We start from the raw sequence: 19,119 nt of genomic DNA, 5'->3' as shown, positions 1-19,119 counted from the left end.
TGTACGAGAAAGACAGCACTAAAAAAAAAAAAATTATGATTACCATTTGCAATAAAAGCCATCATTTTAAGGCCGTGTTATTATTTTGCGTCTTTATGCAACATCGAAGGGCAGTAACTACTGTTAACGTCACTGCTGCTTCAATCCGGCAGTTGGCGGGAGCACACAAAGTACGTATAGGGGAGCTCAGTGGTTGAAGTGAGACGGTATGCGGTGGTATACCACACCGCTTCTGATTTTTCAATGATGAAGGCATACCGCCTCCGGTTTTTCAGTGATCAAGACATACTATCACTGAAGAGTAGATGCTATATACCTTTAATAAATCCGTTTTTATACACAGTAAATGACGAATAGCTTTGCATGTAAAAAGGTTTTATCTCTTATGTAGAAATAATTTCTAAGTTGACAAGACTGACATTTTTATCTTTTTCCTATTTTTTGTTTTCAAACTGAGGCGTCTTCAAAGAAGTTAATCTACTTTATATTTTGATGTGCCATATTGAATTGTTTCTTTCTTGTATGTGTATGTCTTTTTGCCTTAATGCATATAATGTCGTGTTTCGAGCATGGGAGGATTTAGGGTTTGTCTGTTGTGGGGGACGGTTCTTCCGAGGTTTGGAATACCCCTCAACCGAGTGGGGGTCCGGAAGTTTTCTTGAAGGAAATTTTTAATATAAAAACTCAGTTTTTAAGCATTTTCGTGTATAATTCTCTATAACACAACATAAGTTTTTTTTTTTTTTTTTTTTTTTTTTTTTAGAAAGTTGTATAAAGTTGTATGCGGAGGATCAAACTACCTCCATGCCCCCTTCTGTCCCGTCCCGTAACTGCAGAGAAGCTCTCCAATGGTTTTCAGCAATTATGAAATAGAAATGCAATCTTTTAGGCAATATACCCTCACTGTATTTCAACATTTACATAGATGGTATGTCAAGTCAAAATCGTAATAAAATATACCGCCTCTGCTTTTCTACCACTTCGAACACTGACCACCATGCATGATCAACCCTCACCCACAAAACCACCTCATCGGCAAGAGAAGCCGAAACCACGCCACTAGCCATGGCTATAAGTGCTAGAAGCTGAACTGGCATTGCGGTAAGAGTTTATTATGAAATCGTATCGAATTTAATATGAAGAGGTTAAGCAGTAGCTAAAAGGTATCCACATTCACTTTAGAGGAATATGTTCACACAGGGCAGTCACCTTTAAGTTGTAGAGAAAAACAGAGAAGGGCAACACGCATATAACCATATGTTTTCATTGGTACAGTTCCGCAACAATTTTTATAGAGGTAGTTGGTAAGTACTTCAAATTATACGCCCGTAGCCAAACTCCCTCTGCAAAAAATGCTACATGAGTACCTTAGGATTCTGAAACATGTATTTTTGGGTAGTGCACATATTAGTTCCTAAGTGAAGTCTTGATCCGACTACGGTAGGTCTCATAATTTTGGAGCTATGAACCTTTAAAGTTTAATTTTTCATGTTTTCGGCAGCCTATAACTCCGATAGGAAGCATTTGTGCACCCAGGTTGGTCTACACTTTTTGTCTTATCTTGGTGTCAGGAATCACTTCTCAAATGTTGTCAGTGTTATTTTGAAACACCCTGTATAGAGTATACCATTGGTCTTTTTGATACTTCCTTGTGAATTTTATATTAATAAATACAAAAGTTGGAATTTCGTACCATGCAAATATCGAGAGGGAAACACTGTTCGACATACACTTCAATACCACCAGATTAACAGTGTTGCCAACCGAACATAAGATTGTATTTTTTAAATAGCACTATGTCAGGTTATTACATATTTCAAATCTACATACAAAAAGAAAACTTACAATATGACACTTATTATGTAGTGTTGCAAACTTAGGATGCTATGATATCACAAACATCGAAAAACAGCCAAATTTAAGTTCTGTAACAGTAATTACGCAAATGTAATATTCGCTCCACTGAACACTGAAAATACATAGAATACATTATTATGTATTTTAAACTTAGAAATTATTTTACATAATAATATGTATTTGATATGAGCAAAAAATTTTCTTTTTTGCGAAGCAAATCTATTTCTCTTTGAGATCCGACAACTGCTTCCCGGCACGTAAATGGAGAAGGCGCATTGTCTGTGTTCCTCTTGTATACATCGACACACACAGATCACTCAGAAGTACATGTGGTGAAAGAATGTGCAAACACGTTCTTTAGTATCTTTGTATTTTGCTATTAAGAAAGTACTCAATATGAACACAAAAATGTCCAGAAAAGCAGAAAACAGACAGTCGTCTCCAGATTAATGATATCTATTATCTATTCGAATTGTCATTTCACATCGAAGCATGAAAGAGTTCACGAAATGGGTTAACAGCCCACGCCATCTTCAACAAACTAGAAACAAAATCTATTTTATTTTATTTTAAGTATAATGTTTTGGAACCTAGCTTGACAGGTCAACACCCAGTCAGTTTAAATGCAGATTTCACGACAAACACATCATACATACACACACTAGTTTCAAAACAGAATTAAATTATATATATATATATATATATATATATGTGTTATTTCATACTTTATTCGCAAACTTCTCTGATGCTCAGTTTGAGATTAACTTTCAAGTTTTCAAATGACGAAAGAGAAAATAGTGTGGTTTAACGGCAAGCTTCCATTCACATTTTGAGTAGGTGACAAATTTGTTTTCATTGTAAACGTGAATTCAGTGAAAATATATGATTGAACTTTAGGGAAGCAAGATACGACCATTGTCTGATCTCAAACCAGATGACCCGTAGGAGTTGCACAACCACAGGAGTCGTCTACCTAAGATGCAACCATCGGGTCTGAGGGAGGACTTTCATATCTACAGTGGAGTAAATTACACCTGTGTGAATTATACCCAGTATAGTGTATTGCCGCGGATTCACGTCTATATATATATATATTCGATGATCCAAGGATGAAACGCAACTATTGTAATGTACGAGAAGCTTTTAAAATTTCTCTCCCCCATTACAACTCAAAAATGAAATATTTTGTCTGATTCCATCCGCTTATTTATCGACTCTGTCATCACGTAAAAACAATGATCACTGTGCTATTTTCTGTTTTTAGATGGAATGAACTGTTTACGGATTTTATTATTTTTTTAAATTTATGTAATACTCACGTCAATTACCCATTTGGCTGAGTTAAAATAAGAAAAATTAGTAAAATGTTCCGTTGGTCAGTCACTTTTTATTACTGTGGCGCTCTCTGATATTGTCGGCTTAATTTGAATTTAAACTGCATCGGAAGTATGACAGTTCATCCCAGCGACATCGAAAACTATATATTGGACACTAATATCGGTAATTTCGAACACACACGCATATATCTATATATCTATAGCGGCAAACTATGGTTTAGCTCCTCCCTTGATCATATCCTGGATCCGCCACTGTATATATATATATATATATATATATATATATATATATATATATATATATCCTCTTCTAAGTTGCGGGCCTGGATTTGGATTTAAACAGCATCGGAAATGTCACTGTTCATCTCAGCGACCCCGAAAACTATGGATTCATCACTAATATCGGTCATTTTCGATATTTTTTATATCTCCCCTTTCCCTAAGTTGCACCGTCAAAGGGAAATGATAAAAATCATCCCAGGCCCGAGCCTTATTTACGTTAAAAAATTTGATCGAGATCAATCGTGTGGTTCAAGAGTTAAGTCACAAACATTGTCACTTTTATTTTTATTTATATAGGTAGATGGTCACAAATATACAAAATGACTTTTCTACTATTTTTATCATTATAGCAGAATATATTTAGAGTTTGTTCTTTCGTGACTAATGAATACTGTATTACGTATTTAGAAACTCAATTATCTTGTTAATCTGAAGAAGTTACAAAATAAGAAGGGTCGCATCCATCAGATCACCTTGGCAATGTACTATGTCATACATTTATCACTTGCTTTTTTAAAAATCTTTCAGTTTTGCAGCATGAGGATATTCTTTGAAATTACAGTGCAATTTCTATATTTGAAGTTCGAAATAATTAGGCACATGGATTTTTCCTAGCGCCCTGGTTATACAGTTTTGGGGGGAAAGTAGGACATCGAAATCTTTATATTATCAATAGTATTAAATTTCTTTTCGATCATTCGGAAACCACTATTGAATTTTAGACTTGGAAACCTGGAGTTCGAGCCTCGTGGCATTAACTTCAGCTTTCCATGATCTAGCTCGCTATCGTACGAATATCATGCTCTGTAATCATAATCTAGCCAAAGCACAGGCTTATTAGGCAAGTAAATTTACATATTAATTTATTCAGATTTGACGAATGAGAGCTAATGTACATTCATGTCCAAAATGATTGTCGCATATCTATAACTGTCTTCTTGTAAGAATATAATTTGATAATGATTTTGCAAAGTACTTTTGATACTGATGCTGTGTGTATAATTGGGAAATGTATATTTGTGGTAAATTTTATAGCAAAATTATTATAAATACGAAAATTAGAATGAGTAAAACAAAATGTTGCTAAGTAGACAAGAAAATTTAATTTTCGTTTTATTGTTCTTATTTACTGCTCTTTTGACATGAAATTTGCCACATACATATCTTTGTCGATTATACACATACTAACATTGTAAGAAATACCGGGCGAATTCGTTATCAAATTATATTCCTACGACAACATATTTATAGACATGTAACAAAATAATTTTGGACATGAGTGTACATCATTATGCTAATAAACACACATGAATCGAGGCTAATTTTATCTTATCATAGATTTCACCATAACCACCTTTACAGTGACACGGACATAGTAATGCACAGCCAGAGTAACTTGGAGTTCAACACTATAATAATCATATGATGTATTTCAAATACGTAGAAACAAAGTTACAAGGGTTTAAAAATATATTTTTTTGCAACACTTTTTTTCGAAAAAGTATTTAGGTAGCCCAAGTATCACACTCAATTACGTAGATGGGTTTTAATAGGTATAAAAGATCACTATGTTTTCAACAATTTCATATTTTGGAGAGAGAAAAAATCAGTTAAATTTGACATTTTGCTTAAGATGGCGTGTTTGTGGGAACTTTTTAAAATAACTTTTTATTCACCTTGCTTCTATGACATAACAATTCTTATTGGTGGGTGTAATTACAAGTTCTCGGGATTACATAATTTTAAGCAATGTTGCGACTTTAGCTATATTTATCATCTCCAGAAGGTTTGAGACAGCTGTACACGGCATTATTATCCTCGCATCTATTGAAAGCGCTTATATAATTGGAATAGGCACTTATCTAAGCAGTTTTTCAAAATAAAGGCTTTTGAAAACTTCAAATTTTCAATCTCTTATGTATATTTGTTCTTATTCATTCGAAATCCAACTTATCATGATCATAGTATTAGATAGTAAAGTCCTTTGTATCAATCGCGTATTTTGTGGGTTACCGGGCCTACCAGCGGTAGGCCTAGAACATTACGAAATAAAATTACAATAAAAACTAATTTTTATTGATAATTTTATACTTTAGCACCTTATTTCAATTATACAAGTTTCTGAAAACTTTATGTATTTGAAACCTCCACTAGCTTCTTTGCACGCAGTCTGTCTCGTTTTCATATCTTTGATTTGGCAACGTAGCAGGAACCATTTCTCTAGTTACTGCAGTAAGAATCGTGTAGTTATCAGCGCAGTTCACTGCACCTCCAACCACAGCGTACGAACGGGCTGCCAGGTATCACTAGTTACCTATAAAGTAATCGGTTTCTTGAGCGTGCGCCAAGGGTAAAGGAACATTATACGAGAAATAACAGCGAATTTTGGGGGGTTGCTACGAATTGTCTCGGACATCTTATGCCTCGTTCCGCAGCGGTTTGCGTCAACACAACGCAAATTTTGTTTTACAGTATTTTGTGATAGTTGGCATAGCTGTTATAATTACCCATTGCATTATTTGCGTTACGTTGCGAAGGCTCTTACAGACTGAGGCTCCTTCATTGGCTAATCGCCCATTTCAGCGTTCTTTATTACTCGCACAACCTATCCAAAGCAAAATGTAGGATCACTTCACGCAGCACATGAAGGTAGAAATTTACGATCGTTTTTCCAAGTTCTTCTAGTGAAGAGCAAATCATACTTATCTACTATAAAGAAAGTATGTTGTGCGGTTCTCTTATTTTGAAGACTGTATAATAATGTGGAAACTAAATTCCAATAATAATAATAATAATAATGTACAGGCAATATAAAGGTTAGTGGTAGTCGAAGCTATTAAACCAATACACAACACTGCTTTGGACGTGCATCAGCCCACCAGTCTCACTTGCGTTGTTACTGCTATAGCGATCATCAAAATTCGGATGTTTGTGATACTGTAGCGTCCTTAGTTTGTAACACTGGTTCACAAGTCTGATATTGTAAGTTCTCCTGAAATATGCAATAACCTGACGAAGCGCCATTTGAAAAATACAACTACGTTGGATTGGTAACACTGTGCACTTAATGTTATCACAGAGCATGTCAAACAATACCGTTCTGCCGACATTTGCATGGCACAAAACTTCAGCTTTTTTGTCTATTAGTTTAAAAATTATAATTATGTATCAAGATATACGGTCCACCCTGTATATATATAATTTATCAAGTACAGCAATGATTCTTTTTGCTCAACGCATGGTTGCAACGTAATCTTACATAATCGTGACAAAAATAGAAAGACATCTGAAGGACTAATATTGAGTAACATATATGGTCAAGGTCTGCATTAACGTTTGATGTAAACAAAAAGAATGCCTCTCATAAAACAAAACGAACATTAAATAAGATAATGAGAATTCTACAGGTAAACATATTACAAAAATCTTTACACACGTACTTTACAGACGATTATAATGTGTACAAATGAACCTTAATACTGTTAACACAAGCTAATAATGTTTAAAGGCAATAAATACGTTTGTGAAGATAAAATACATATAAAGTAGTTTTCTGTTTGAAAGCAGTACAGAGATATTAAAAGCACGAAAAAAACTGGCAATATTTATCCTGGCACTGACTGTATTTGAAACCCTTGCGAAGTTATGCTGTTGTAACCATAGGGCATTAAAGTACACTTTTTATGTTTGATTTGACTTGATTTTCAGTTTAGCATTCCTTTCAGCAGCGAGGTTGTATGACACGTGGACTTACATGAGATCCAAACCACATGAGCTCCGTCGCCGGGAATGGAATCCGGCTCTCCCATACCAAAGGCGCGTTTATGTAATTTTCATTGCCGATCAAAACGAGCTCCCTCCGCAGGTTAAAACGGCTTCCCATATCAAAGGTTATTTTAGTTATGATGTTGATGTTGGTAATAGTAGCTTAAGTAAGTAAACACGAACTTTCTTTCGACACTAACTTCAAAATGGAGAAATTACTTGAATGCGTATTTCCGTAACTTAAAATGGGTGTAAAGGCTCTACTATTGCCAACAAATGGCAGTACGTATCAACTATTTATAAAATGTATTTTGTAGGATGCGACAATATTCACAATAATTGAATCAACTTTGAGAGATGAAATACAAACTTTGCCCCAAACTAACTAAATCAATCAATCAATAAAAAATAATCCGTGCAGTAAAGCTAATGATGTTTTGTTTGAGTATACCATTGTCCGAGGCCATATGTGAAAGCTGGGGTTCAGTGATTACTAATGTGATGGAAAAAAGGCCAACAGCAAAGGATGGACTTAGTGATAATATTGGAACAACAGACCAGCTTACATACATTATCCTAAACGGACCCCCTTAGGATAAAAGAAAATTCCTTAAAGCTGCTCTCATTACAAAATACGGTGTATCGTATAAATATTTTAAATCTGCTTCTTTTAGCAAAACACTTTTAAAAAATTTGACTTCACAAGTTGTAACTCGAACTAGGAATACTGCTGAAAACTGTTTACCATGCTTTACGTAACGCCGTAATAAAAATATGACAGTATCATTTTGATTCTTTTATAGGAGGAATAGATAAAAGGGGCACAATCATCATTAAAACGAGCCAAATATGCGCCTATGCAGATGACATCGCCATCTTGACGAAAACGGAATACGAACTCAGGAAATTATACAACAAACTAGAGGAACTAACGAATCCATTGGGGTTGCAAGTAAACACTGAAAAACAAAATACATGCACATAACATCAGATAAAAATAAAAGAAGAAAGGGAAGGTTTGCAATAGGAAACAAAACATTTGAAGAAGTAGACATTTAGATATTTAGGAATGACAATAGATAACAGGAATAACGTGACAGCTACAATCAAAGAAAGAATTCTAGCACGAAACAAGGCGTATTATACTAATGCACAAATACTCAAAAACAAAAGCATTGGTAGTCAAACAAAGATTAAGATTTACAAACGACAATTAGACCGATTGTCACTTACAGCGCAGAAGTATGGACGTTATCTAAAGAAAACGCAGAAAAACTATGAATATTCGAAAGGAAAATAATTGGAAAGATTTTCGGGACAATCAGAGAAAATAACGAATGAAGAAGCACAACAAACGAAGAAATAGAAGACATCTTAAAAGAAGAAGATATTGTACAGTTTATAAAAGCGCAACGACTGCGCTGGACGGGACACGTAGAAAGAATGGGAAAAGGACGACTAGCAAAGAAGATATTACATGAAAAGATATTTTTCACGAGAAATAAAGGTAGACCAAAGCAAAGATGGTACGAGGATGCAAACAAGGATCTGAGAATATTTCACGTTAAGAACTGGAAAGGTAAAGCAAAGAACAGAAGAATGGAGGAGCCTCGTGAATGAAGCCAAAGCCCACCCAGGATTGTAGAGCTGTATAGTAAAGTAAGGTAAGTAAGAAATTCCTGTAAAAAAAATTTTGACTTACAAAAGTTCATCTCAAAAAGACAAAGTTCTGCCATCGGGACCTTGTCAATTAAATGAAACGTTCAAAGACACATGATTATGACCTTCAGATTCGAGCAGACGAGTGAGAAACACTAAATCAATAATTATGAAAGAATCTGTGGAATAGAGATGCAGAACGAAAAGGGATTACATAGGTCCCACAAGCTCATGGCTCAGAATCGAATCAAGGACGCCTTACACCCGAGGTAAGCATTATAACCGAACTGTGGTATCCCCTCATTATCATCCAGTTAATTTGCCACTTGTATAACATTTCAAATACAGTTTAATTTAACAGAATAGAACCCAAAAAATCACATAAAGAGTAACGGATTGTTCTTATTTTTATTAATCAAAAGAAAATTAACTGATTTAATCCCAATAAGCATCGCTTACCAAAATTACCGAACTCCTGGTAAATGGTCAATTTCTCCTTATGATCATCTGTTTATATATTCTCTGGAATAGCTAGTTATATTTAAACACAAACGTTAATTACTGTTAAGCAGCGCTGGGAACACGAACTGAGGAAAATATCACCTTGTAAAGACTGATAACGTAAATAATGTAATTATCCTATTAAAAATACGAAATTTTCATTCATTTGAAGAAAACTACTTGTACACTCATTGGACATCCACGCAAATGCTTTTATGTAACTAGTGGAGGCGTGCATCGTAAAAGCAACCGGAAGATATATTTAACTTCAGCAACTTAATCTTTACTAATTATGTGGATCGGGTAAATAGCAAGAAGTCCGTACTTTACGAAATTCTAATCGTTACGTGTAAACTAATTTTAAAATTTAATGAATAGGAACTAATTTCTTTTCCAATCTTTTCAGCTGAAATATTCACTACCAAGTTTATATGTAATAACATACTACATTAAAAAAATATATATATTGATATATTTTTTTAAAAAAAATGTATTTGAGCTTCAGATATTTTATAAAGCTCCCTTTGAGGATCTGCAACTTTACCTGTTCTGAAAGTGATTCTTACACACAGAGAGAATAATAACGTTTAATTAAGAATTTTTATTTGTTGAATGAAGTATTCTTGTAAATATATATGTCTTCCTCTTGCTCTTCCTATATCATAGCTCTGGTGTGCTCTCACCAGTAACCAGTGTGTGATGAAAATTTAATTACTTTTACACACATAATTTTATATATATAACATATTACACTGCTTTATTCTGTTTATATGTGAAACTTGAATTTCGTGTCTCGAGCCTACATTTATCATCCAGGAAGCGGATTTTTTCCCCAAAACGACTCTTCTGCATCCGCTAGTGAGTTGAACCAGTTATCTCTGGATTAGTTAAGTTATTGATACGAAATTATAGGCAGTAACATTTAACAGCGAAAAGCTGGCTCTACAGAAACAATCTGCATAGGAAGAATGCCGGGTATGTTGAAAAAAAATGTATTTGAATACTGCCGGTGAAAATTTGGAATATGAAATTAAAATTGTTGAAATCCCAAGTTGTCAATATTGTTCTTCTGTTCCTTACAGTGTTACAACAGAGACTGAATGACTTTTTTCGCGTCTAATTTATACTTTGAAAAGGAGAATTCGGGTTAATTCATATTTCATAACGAACAAAATTCGAAATAAAAAATTGGTAAACTTACCATATTGACGGCTTCGGGATATATGGGTTCCGTGATAACCCCTCTCTGCGTCGTTACGTACTCCACCATTTCGTGAAGTGCTGCACGCTTCACTTCTTTCCATTTCAGATCCGACAATGGATCTGTCACAAAGTCGAACAGAACGCAACATTGTCGAATTTTTTGAATGAATAATTCCTCACGTTCGCTCGGCGCCGCATCTGAAACAATAGATTCAATTTGGTTATAGTTGATTGGTTAGTTTAACAAAATTATTAGATGTGATATGCCTGTGCATTGCATAGTACATTACCTCTACATAATGAACAAAAACATAAATTTTCTGAAATGATTATATTACTCTATACATTTTGTTAACGTTGTTCCATGTATTTTATTTTGAAGTTGAAAAAAAATACTGAAATATCCGTGGACTGAAAAACTTAATTTTTTAACGAATTTCGACATGTATTGCTCTCTTTGTGACGAGAAATTAGACAAGGGGAACAGATTTAAAAAGGAACTGTTTCAAAATAATTTATTAGTCAATTAAGTCCACACAGAGACACCAGACAATTCCAACGTAAAACGCAGTACTTGTTTTACAAAAAAGAGTAAGTGTTGCGAACTTACAATCCTTGTGGATGAAAATGTTTGAAAAGTTATGATTCTGCTTTCTATTATCAATCTGAAACGTCAATCAAATATGCAAAGTTATCACCACAAGAATACCCATCAGTTCAACAACGCACACAAGATGACAGTTTCGGAAAATGTTTCAGATGTATCTACACATGCTATCCACTGAAGTAATAGTTATTCTTTTTAGACCTTTTCACATGTAGTAGAAGAAACGCTCATGTCAATGATAAAAGAAAGTGCCAACGCTTGGATACATTTCTAATTGAGCTTTTTGTACTAATTTAATGTAGATGAATTCAATGGAACTATTTCTAAATTTATTCGCACATGGGTTCAAAATAAATGGCACCAAAGTTCGAATATTTATATTCATTCATATTCCACCTTTGAGGCCATTTTTCTCGTGATTCTGTGGATGAATATAGGTTTTAAAACATAGTTCCACCGGAAATAAAATACAGCGTGGTTTCATTAGTTTCAGTGTCCAGAAATTAGTATGAAAAGCGCAATTAGATTTTCCAAGCGTAAGCACTTTTACCACTGGAATGAGCACTTTTTCTTTGAGTACCGTACCCAATGATTATGACGTCTTAAATTGGGCACACATTTTACTGACCTATAAGGAAAGATATGAAAACAGTTATTACTTCATATAATTTTATTCCTATCTGGCTCACTTTTTAAACTTTTGGTATTTATTGTCTTAAATTTATTCAACAAAATTCAAAGTAAGCAACAGTACGGGCAGAGGAGGGATGGGTATTAACGACTCGTAGTTTGAAAACCCTATTTTAAAAAAATAAAACTAGAAATTATTACCTACTTGAGATTCTAATCAATGAATTGCTTTTACGTTTGGCATGGGATACTTTTCTTTTGGCAGGCGTTTCTTTTTTATCTATGAGGACTTTTTATACAAAAATTGTATCTCTGCCAAAACGGTGATGTTATTTCTTTTTAAGTACTTATCTTTCCATCTTACTTGACTTAAATTCGATATAGTAAATGACATGCATTGTTTGTTTTCTTTCCTGATTTTTTGGTCCACAATTATGCGCTATGAGCTCACGGGCAATAACTCACACCAAGAATGGACATTAGGACTACACGCCTAATAGACCAAACTAATCTATTAAAATACAGCATTTTCACAATAGTTCCTGAATAATCCTTTTTATCCTATTACATATGTCATATATCGAATATCATTTTTCGTTATGTACCAACATATCTGGTAAGAATTCCCCTCTAAAAATGCTGCGCATTACGCATCTCTCTCTCTCCATGTCAAAAATTCAAAACTTGCTGAATGGTTAATCTTGTCCCACTTGGACAACTCTCTTAGGTCATTGATATCTGATTTTCGATCTTGCTGAAGCATTTGTTGCATATAATGCAAATATGTCTATAAAAAAACGTGTGGATACAAGGCTACTGAAATGAGTGGATCGATTTCATTTCAGGAGAGAGTACAGAATAACCCATTCAAGTCTTAACTAAAACATACATGCATCACAAAATGGTATCAATTCTTAAAATTTCTATGATATTTTCTACTTATTTCAATTACAAAAAAGTTACTTTTTCAGATATTGAAGACGAATTTTATATTTTCTCCAAGAAACAGATTTGTGTTTTCAGTACGAGTCCGTACAGACGAGCAGTAAGTTGATACGTTTTCCTAATATTTACATGTTGAGTTGGTATCAGATTTCCCACAAATCTCAAATCTTAGAATGATCAAGACTCACTGTGAGACCTCAATGATCTACTGTGCAGTAAACTGTCCATCAATTCAAATAGTGATGGGTAAAAATCACGGCCAGAGGGCTGGATCTGGACCGCGAGTATGTTTTATCATGCCTGCGAACCAAATGAAAAAAATATTTTTTTTTCTTTTTTGTATACTCTATCCATAAAGAAGAGGCCGTTGGTATCGGACCGAATTTCAAAAATGCATATTTCATATAGTTACTTCAAATGTGTGCTATAATTGGCACACACACATTAAACAAGAAACATGATACGCCGAATAGAATCAAGATTTACGAAATTTATGACTTGGTTCAATTTTCACTATTGACATCAAATTATTTTATCTTGCAAGATTTGTTTTGTGCCTTTTTAAATATTATCAGATGGAAACACTGCTAGCAGAAGTTTTCGTTAGTAGTTGTGTCAAAAGGAAATCTGACCTATCTTCTGTTCAGTCAATGACATGCGCTGCTGCCTCTTAATGTATATCTCCAGGTGCTACATAAATAAATAAACAGATCAAGACAAATTGTGGTGCGACGGTCTGAATTTCTCTCTGCTGCACCACAAGTTACTTTCAGAAATTGCAAAGTTCCGCTGTGACTTCGATCGCTCAGCAGCGTGTAATTTGATAAATGTGAATGTGTCAGTTTTCTTCACACAGTGTTTCATTTCTTAAAAATCGATGAAACTGAGCGGCCGAATATTTCAAAAATATAAGCAAACACATTATTAAACCATCCTGCACGTGTAACCAATTTTCAGGTTTTAACTACGCCTTTCTTTATAAAAATAACAAATTTACTCTTTAACCGAAGAAAAAAAAAAAAAAAAAAAAAAGGTTGTTGCTAAGACAGCCAATTCGTTCTGATATACGGTTATCTCAACACTATTGCTAATGAACGTAATTCGACTGCAATAAAACTTCATTTTTAGGATTTTACTAGAAAAACAAGTTCCTTGGAATTAATTCTTTTACAGAAACGAAGAAGCAAATTCGTCGAATTTCACTTTTCATACTTCAATGATTAAAAATGTCTGTCTAAAACTTTGTTGAGTTAAAAATTGTGTTAGATAATATTTAGTTCTTGAAACACAAAGAGTAAAAATCTCTATAAAAGTATAATTAACTCATAAATTAGTTACAGAGTAATGGTCTATAACTGAGGGAAAACTAAACTTAGAGAAATGGTTAATACTTAATGAAGCACGTTTTCAAGTATTATTAAACCTTTTATTATTACTACTACTACTAAATTATTTTCAATGTTAGATCTCTTATGACAAATAGATATTTCACCTCTTCAGAGATTTCGTCCTAAATTAGAATCAGGACTAGTAATTACAATTCTATGCTTTCGGCATACATGGCCCGTCACGTATGAGGGAAGACGACCTTCGGCGATCACATTACCCGGAAAATTGAAGGAAAAGAAATGGGGAACGAAGGAAACTGCCTGGGATCTGTGCATTAGATACCTCCAGGCATTCGCTTGATGTGAATGTGAAAAGGTCAGGAAAAAAAAAAAAAAAATCAGGATGGCTGGCCCGAAAAGGCTTTCATATCTTTCCGACCGAGTGTACCCACCGGAAATCGAATCCGGGACATAAGTAATTAATTATTGCAATTCCGGAACATTTCTCGAAATTGTTAATTTTTTCTTCGCTAAGGACACAATAAATCTCTTCACCGATTGTAATTTTTTTTAGTACGATAAGAACATAGAACTGCTTTCTCAGGCATCATCCAGCACATTCAAATTATCTTGTCCCCCGTTATTACTAGCTGTTTTTAAAACTGGAAGATTCATTGTGCGTCAGACGTTTTGCGGCCGAAAGTGCCGTTTTCCGCTATTAAATTTGAAACACTACTTTAACATATAACCTGTCTCTCAAAGTTCCATGTATGTTATGATAATGATAATAATAATAATAATAATAATAATAATAATAATAATAATAATAATAATAATAATAATAATAAATTAATTCTGGGTCCTTCAACTTGGGAGTTCGGTATTCACTAACAATCTAATTCTGTGATGATACTAATAATAATTCCTACAAGCCCCGAACCAGACTGATAATTTGATCAGCAAACTAAAATGGATGAGAGATTTGGAGCATGGAATATACGAAGGCTTACCCCTTACACTTTCATAAGAAATAACTTATACCATATGTTAGGCTTATTAATGAAATATTTGTTTATAAAATAAGAAAAAAAAATTTAGTAGACAATTTGATATACAGGGTGGCCCAAAAGTAGGTACACAGTACCGTACTGCATTTTATATCATTTCTTATTGTTATCCATCAGGTAGACTTAGTTTCTTTATTATTTGTTCTTAATGTGTTTTTACTTACATCTTATGGTCAGAAGAGCCGAAGCAAATAAACCCATGAACTAGAATGTTATACTTGATTAATGCAGGGGTGTATACCTACTTTTGGGCCACCCTGTATATTTTATGGGTGTGTATCGCATGAAGTCGATTCGCCGTTCACGAACCACGCAACTAAAAGGTACAATCTTGTCGGTTATAGTGATTTTGCTACATCTGTTTCAATTCCTAACTCATCACGCTATCAGGTAAAGACTGGGAAGCGACTGTACTCTTGATACTGAATGTACTGTCTTTCTTGGCGTACTTTATTCTTAGAATAGAACTGTCTTTCCTCTGCACGCACAAAATCTATGCGTAACAATAAACAGACATCAGTACTTCCAAAATTCAGTACAATTTCTAGTAGTTAATATAGTCGATTGAAAGACACTAGTACGCTACACGCTCAAAAATTAACAAGCATCGATGCCTCATCAAAGCCTCACTTCAGGCGACCTGTTGCGCATAGCAACATTGCGTGTTGCATATCACGCAAGGATCGCCTCATACAAATACGTTTCCTCATTTCCATCCTGCTACACGATTGTAACCGAATACCTGTCATTATCTAGCAAAAAAATATGAAGACTTTAGAAGGAAAACTGCCTTGCATGCCTCTAAACTCATCTAAATTAACCTAATGCACTACAAAATAAGCGTTACATGACTTTAAACATGTACTAATATGTACAAAAACAAAGTAGATCACTATGAATTTTTGTATAACAATTACCCTAGAAAGCAAATTGCAAAATTTGATGTTACAATTACATGTAGACAACTAAATGATATAAAGTACATTAAACAAAATCTGTCACAAAATTCGAAAGATATTAAACACAAAACTGTTCCAAATTTTCAAAAGTTGGAAATGAAAATTAAAAGGTTAATTTTGAACGCTAGTGGATATGATCCCTTTGATTATTATAAATGTAAATGCAAAATGTTTTGAAGCTGGAAACTGAAAAAAAAGGAACTGTGAGTGAAAACCTACGTACACTCATGTCCAAAATGATTGTCGCATATCTATAAGTGTCTTCTTGTAAGAATATAATTTGATAATGATTTTGCAGGATACTTTTAATACTGATACTATGTATATAATCGGGAAATGTATATTTGTGGTAAATTTCATAGGAAAAGAATTATAAATACGAAAATTAAATGAGTAAAACAAAATGTTGCTAAATGGACAAGAAAGTTTTATTTTCGCTTTATTGCTGTTATTTACTGCTCTTTTGACATGTAATTTGCCACATACATGTCTTTGCCGATTATACATATACTAACATTATAAAAAATACCGGGCGAATTAGTTATCAAATTATATTCCTACAACAACATATTTATAGACATGCAACAATAATTTTGAACATGAGTGTACATAAATCGCCACATTCACCCCCACCCCCCAATTCACATAACAACCACTCTGAATTTGTAAACCTGTACTCCCGAATAGAGGACTTTAGATCTGAAGTGCTTTAATTCTACTACCGAAGAAACGAAACATCTCAACGACAGTTCTGCAAACGTTTAATTTCGGAATAACTTTTTTTTTCTTTCTTTAAAGCAAGATGAACATTACGTCAGTATCTTCATTACAATACACCCAGTAAATTTTCTTCATTAGTTTTTTTCTTTATGTTTACAGCCTCCCTTTTCAGCACTATCAAGCTATACGCGACGTATAAAACTTCGCCACCAAAGGTGGAAGAATCACCAAAACACTAAATTTTAATGCTCTTTCACCGGGAATCCACTAGACAGCAGTGAGCTAGCAACAAATTGTTCCACTCTGAAATATTTCCTAAGCAGAATGTGCGTACTTTATTAACAGAAAAATTTCTGGAGCACTTTCAATGTTCTCCTGAATGATAGAATTCATTTAAACTAATACTATAGTAACTTTCCACGCAGTTTTGAGTTCCAGACATAAACAACAATCCTTTCAATGAAAAGGCAAGAACCACGTTGCTGACTATATTAAATATGAATATTGCATTAAAACTTAGTATAACCTTTTCTTTTCCTGATAAAAACTAATTCCGACAAGCTTTAAACTATATACAACCACTAATTTCATCCAAGTTCAGGCAAACTTGTGGCTACAGGGTGTCTACTGTGCTTCATTTTCAAAATTCCAGTATATTCAATTTAACTACCAGCAAAATTCCCGTACCTAATTCAATGATTTTTAAAAGTTTTTTAGGAATAATCACACTCTTGATAATTTCAGGCTAGTAATTGTTTTACTATCAAAAGAATATTTTATTTTTAATAAATTTAGTTAACCTTGACTTTTTTTGAAATACAATGATTTAACATTTTTTAAAGGGCCTCCCAACAACCCTCACAGCCCTCCATTCCACCCATTGCTTTAAATGTCTAACTACAAAATATATACATCCCTTGCTTTGGGGAAAAAAAAATACAATCTCAATGGATACAAAACTGTTTCTAAGACTATTAAAACAATTACAAAAAAGTATTGTTGACAAATTACGAGTGTTCTAGTCTGTGGATCAAAATTCGAGTATATTTCCAGTATCATAATTCAAGTACTTCCAGTATCAGTAGACACCCTTGGCTACTCACGTAGCTAGATATTGAAGCACAAAGCACAAAATCTGTGAATAGTGAGGCAAACTCGTATCGTATGTATTACTCATCGCGCAAGAATTAATCAATACGTGTAGAATTAAACGATATAAGCGTACCGCGAACATTTCTGATGGCCGATGAGGATGACGTCATGCATTTCAACATTCAACAATCCACTAAACTAGGGACTGTACTTTATTTTATTCTTTTAATGTGATGGAACGTTTCTACGTGCAACTTCAAATCTTTCACAGAGCCACAGAGCAATGCATTATTACAGCTCTCCCTCAATTATTTCGAACAGCAAAACAGCAAGTTAGAAGAGCAAACTTTCTATCCTACCATGAATACTGACACCTACATTATTTAGTTTTAGATTATCTTACTTGACGTAATCTATACTAGTGGTTTATGATCTTCTGATTCTCATAAACCGGGAGAAAAAAGTGGGGTAATGTTGAGGACCGGCAAAGTAGAAAGAACTACTTCATTTTAGATTTTTATTATTATTATTATTAACAATATTTATTATTGAAATAATGAATTTAAAAATCACACATTTTTGAGTCACAATACTATTTTACTTTCGGACTCGAAATTCACGGCCACACAACTATTTAAATTTATTTTCTTAGAAAATTATTTATTTATTTTTGAGTACTCAATATGACATTTACTATTGTTTATTTGCCAAAGTCTTGTCGGGTATGTGGTCCAATGTTGAAACTGCAAGACGTAGAGTGGCATCAGCAACCAGTAGATTCCTGAATTTCATCTTAATTGATTAGACCGTAGAGAAGGTTTGCACATTCATATTTTGTTGAAAAAAATTAATACTTTAAAGCTTGTCTCTCAGATCCGGATATTATTTACAATACTGATTTACAGATTTGTTTTTGAACCTGAAATTGAAAGTTACATCAGCAGAAAGTTCAGCTAAACATTTCTTCTTCGGGAAAGTGAGTCTACAGCAGTCCGTCTTCCGCAAAAGGATAAATTATCCATATTTTCCTTAGCTGATGATTCTTTTCCGAATCTTTGAGATAGTAGTAATAGAAGTTTCCAAGTAACGTACTGAGATAGCGTATAACAGTCATAGGCGGCGCCACAGTGGGTGCAGTGAGTGCAGCTGCACCCACATTAACTTCGA

The 19,119-nt window shown here is 33.9% G+C and overlaps 1 protein-coding gene across 6 annotated transcripts in view; it reads right to left on the bottom strand.

Moving 5' to 3' along the window:
* Positions 1–19,119, bottom strand: part of wrd (Protein phosphatase regulatory B subunit well-rounded) — a 276,708-nt gene that overhangs the window by 70,741 nt on the left and 186,848 nt on the right. For all 6 annotated transcript variants that reach the window (XM_081730383.1, XM_081730385.1, XM_081730380.1 and 3 more), the window contains one exon: positions 10,603–10,802. In XM_081730383.1, coding sequence (XP_081586509.1) covers positions 10,603–10,802 — 200 coding nt within the window. The remainder of the gene's footprint in view (positions 1–10,602; positions 10,803–19,119) is intronic.

Source organism: Thermobia domestica, chromosome 11 (assembly GCF_964235325.1).
Source record: "Thermobia domestica chromosome 11, izTheDome1.hap1.1, whole genome shotgun sequence".
NCBI classification, from domain to species: Eukaryota; Metazoa; Arthropoda; class Insecta; order Zygentoma; family Lepismatidae; genus Thermobia; species Thermobia domestica.
The sequence above is the reverse complement of the archived record's forward strand: the minus strand, read 5'-3'. Positions and strand labels throughout refer to the sequence as shown.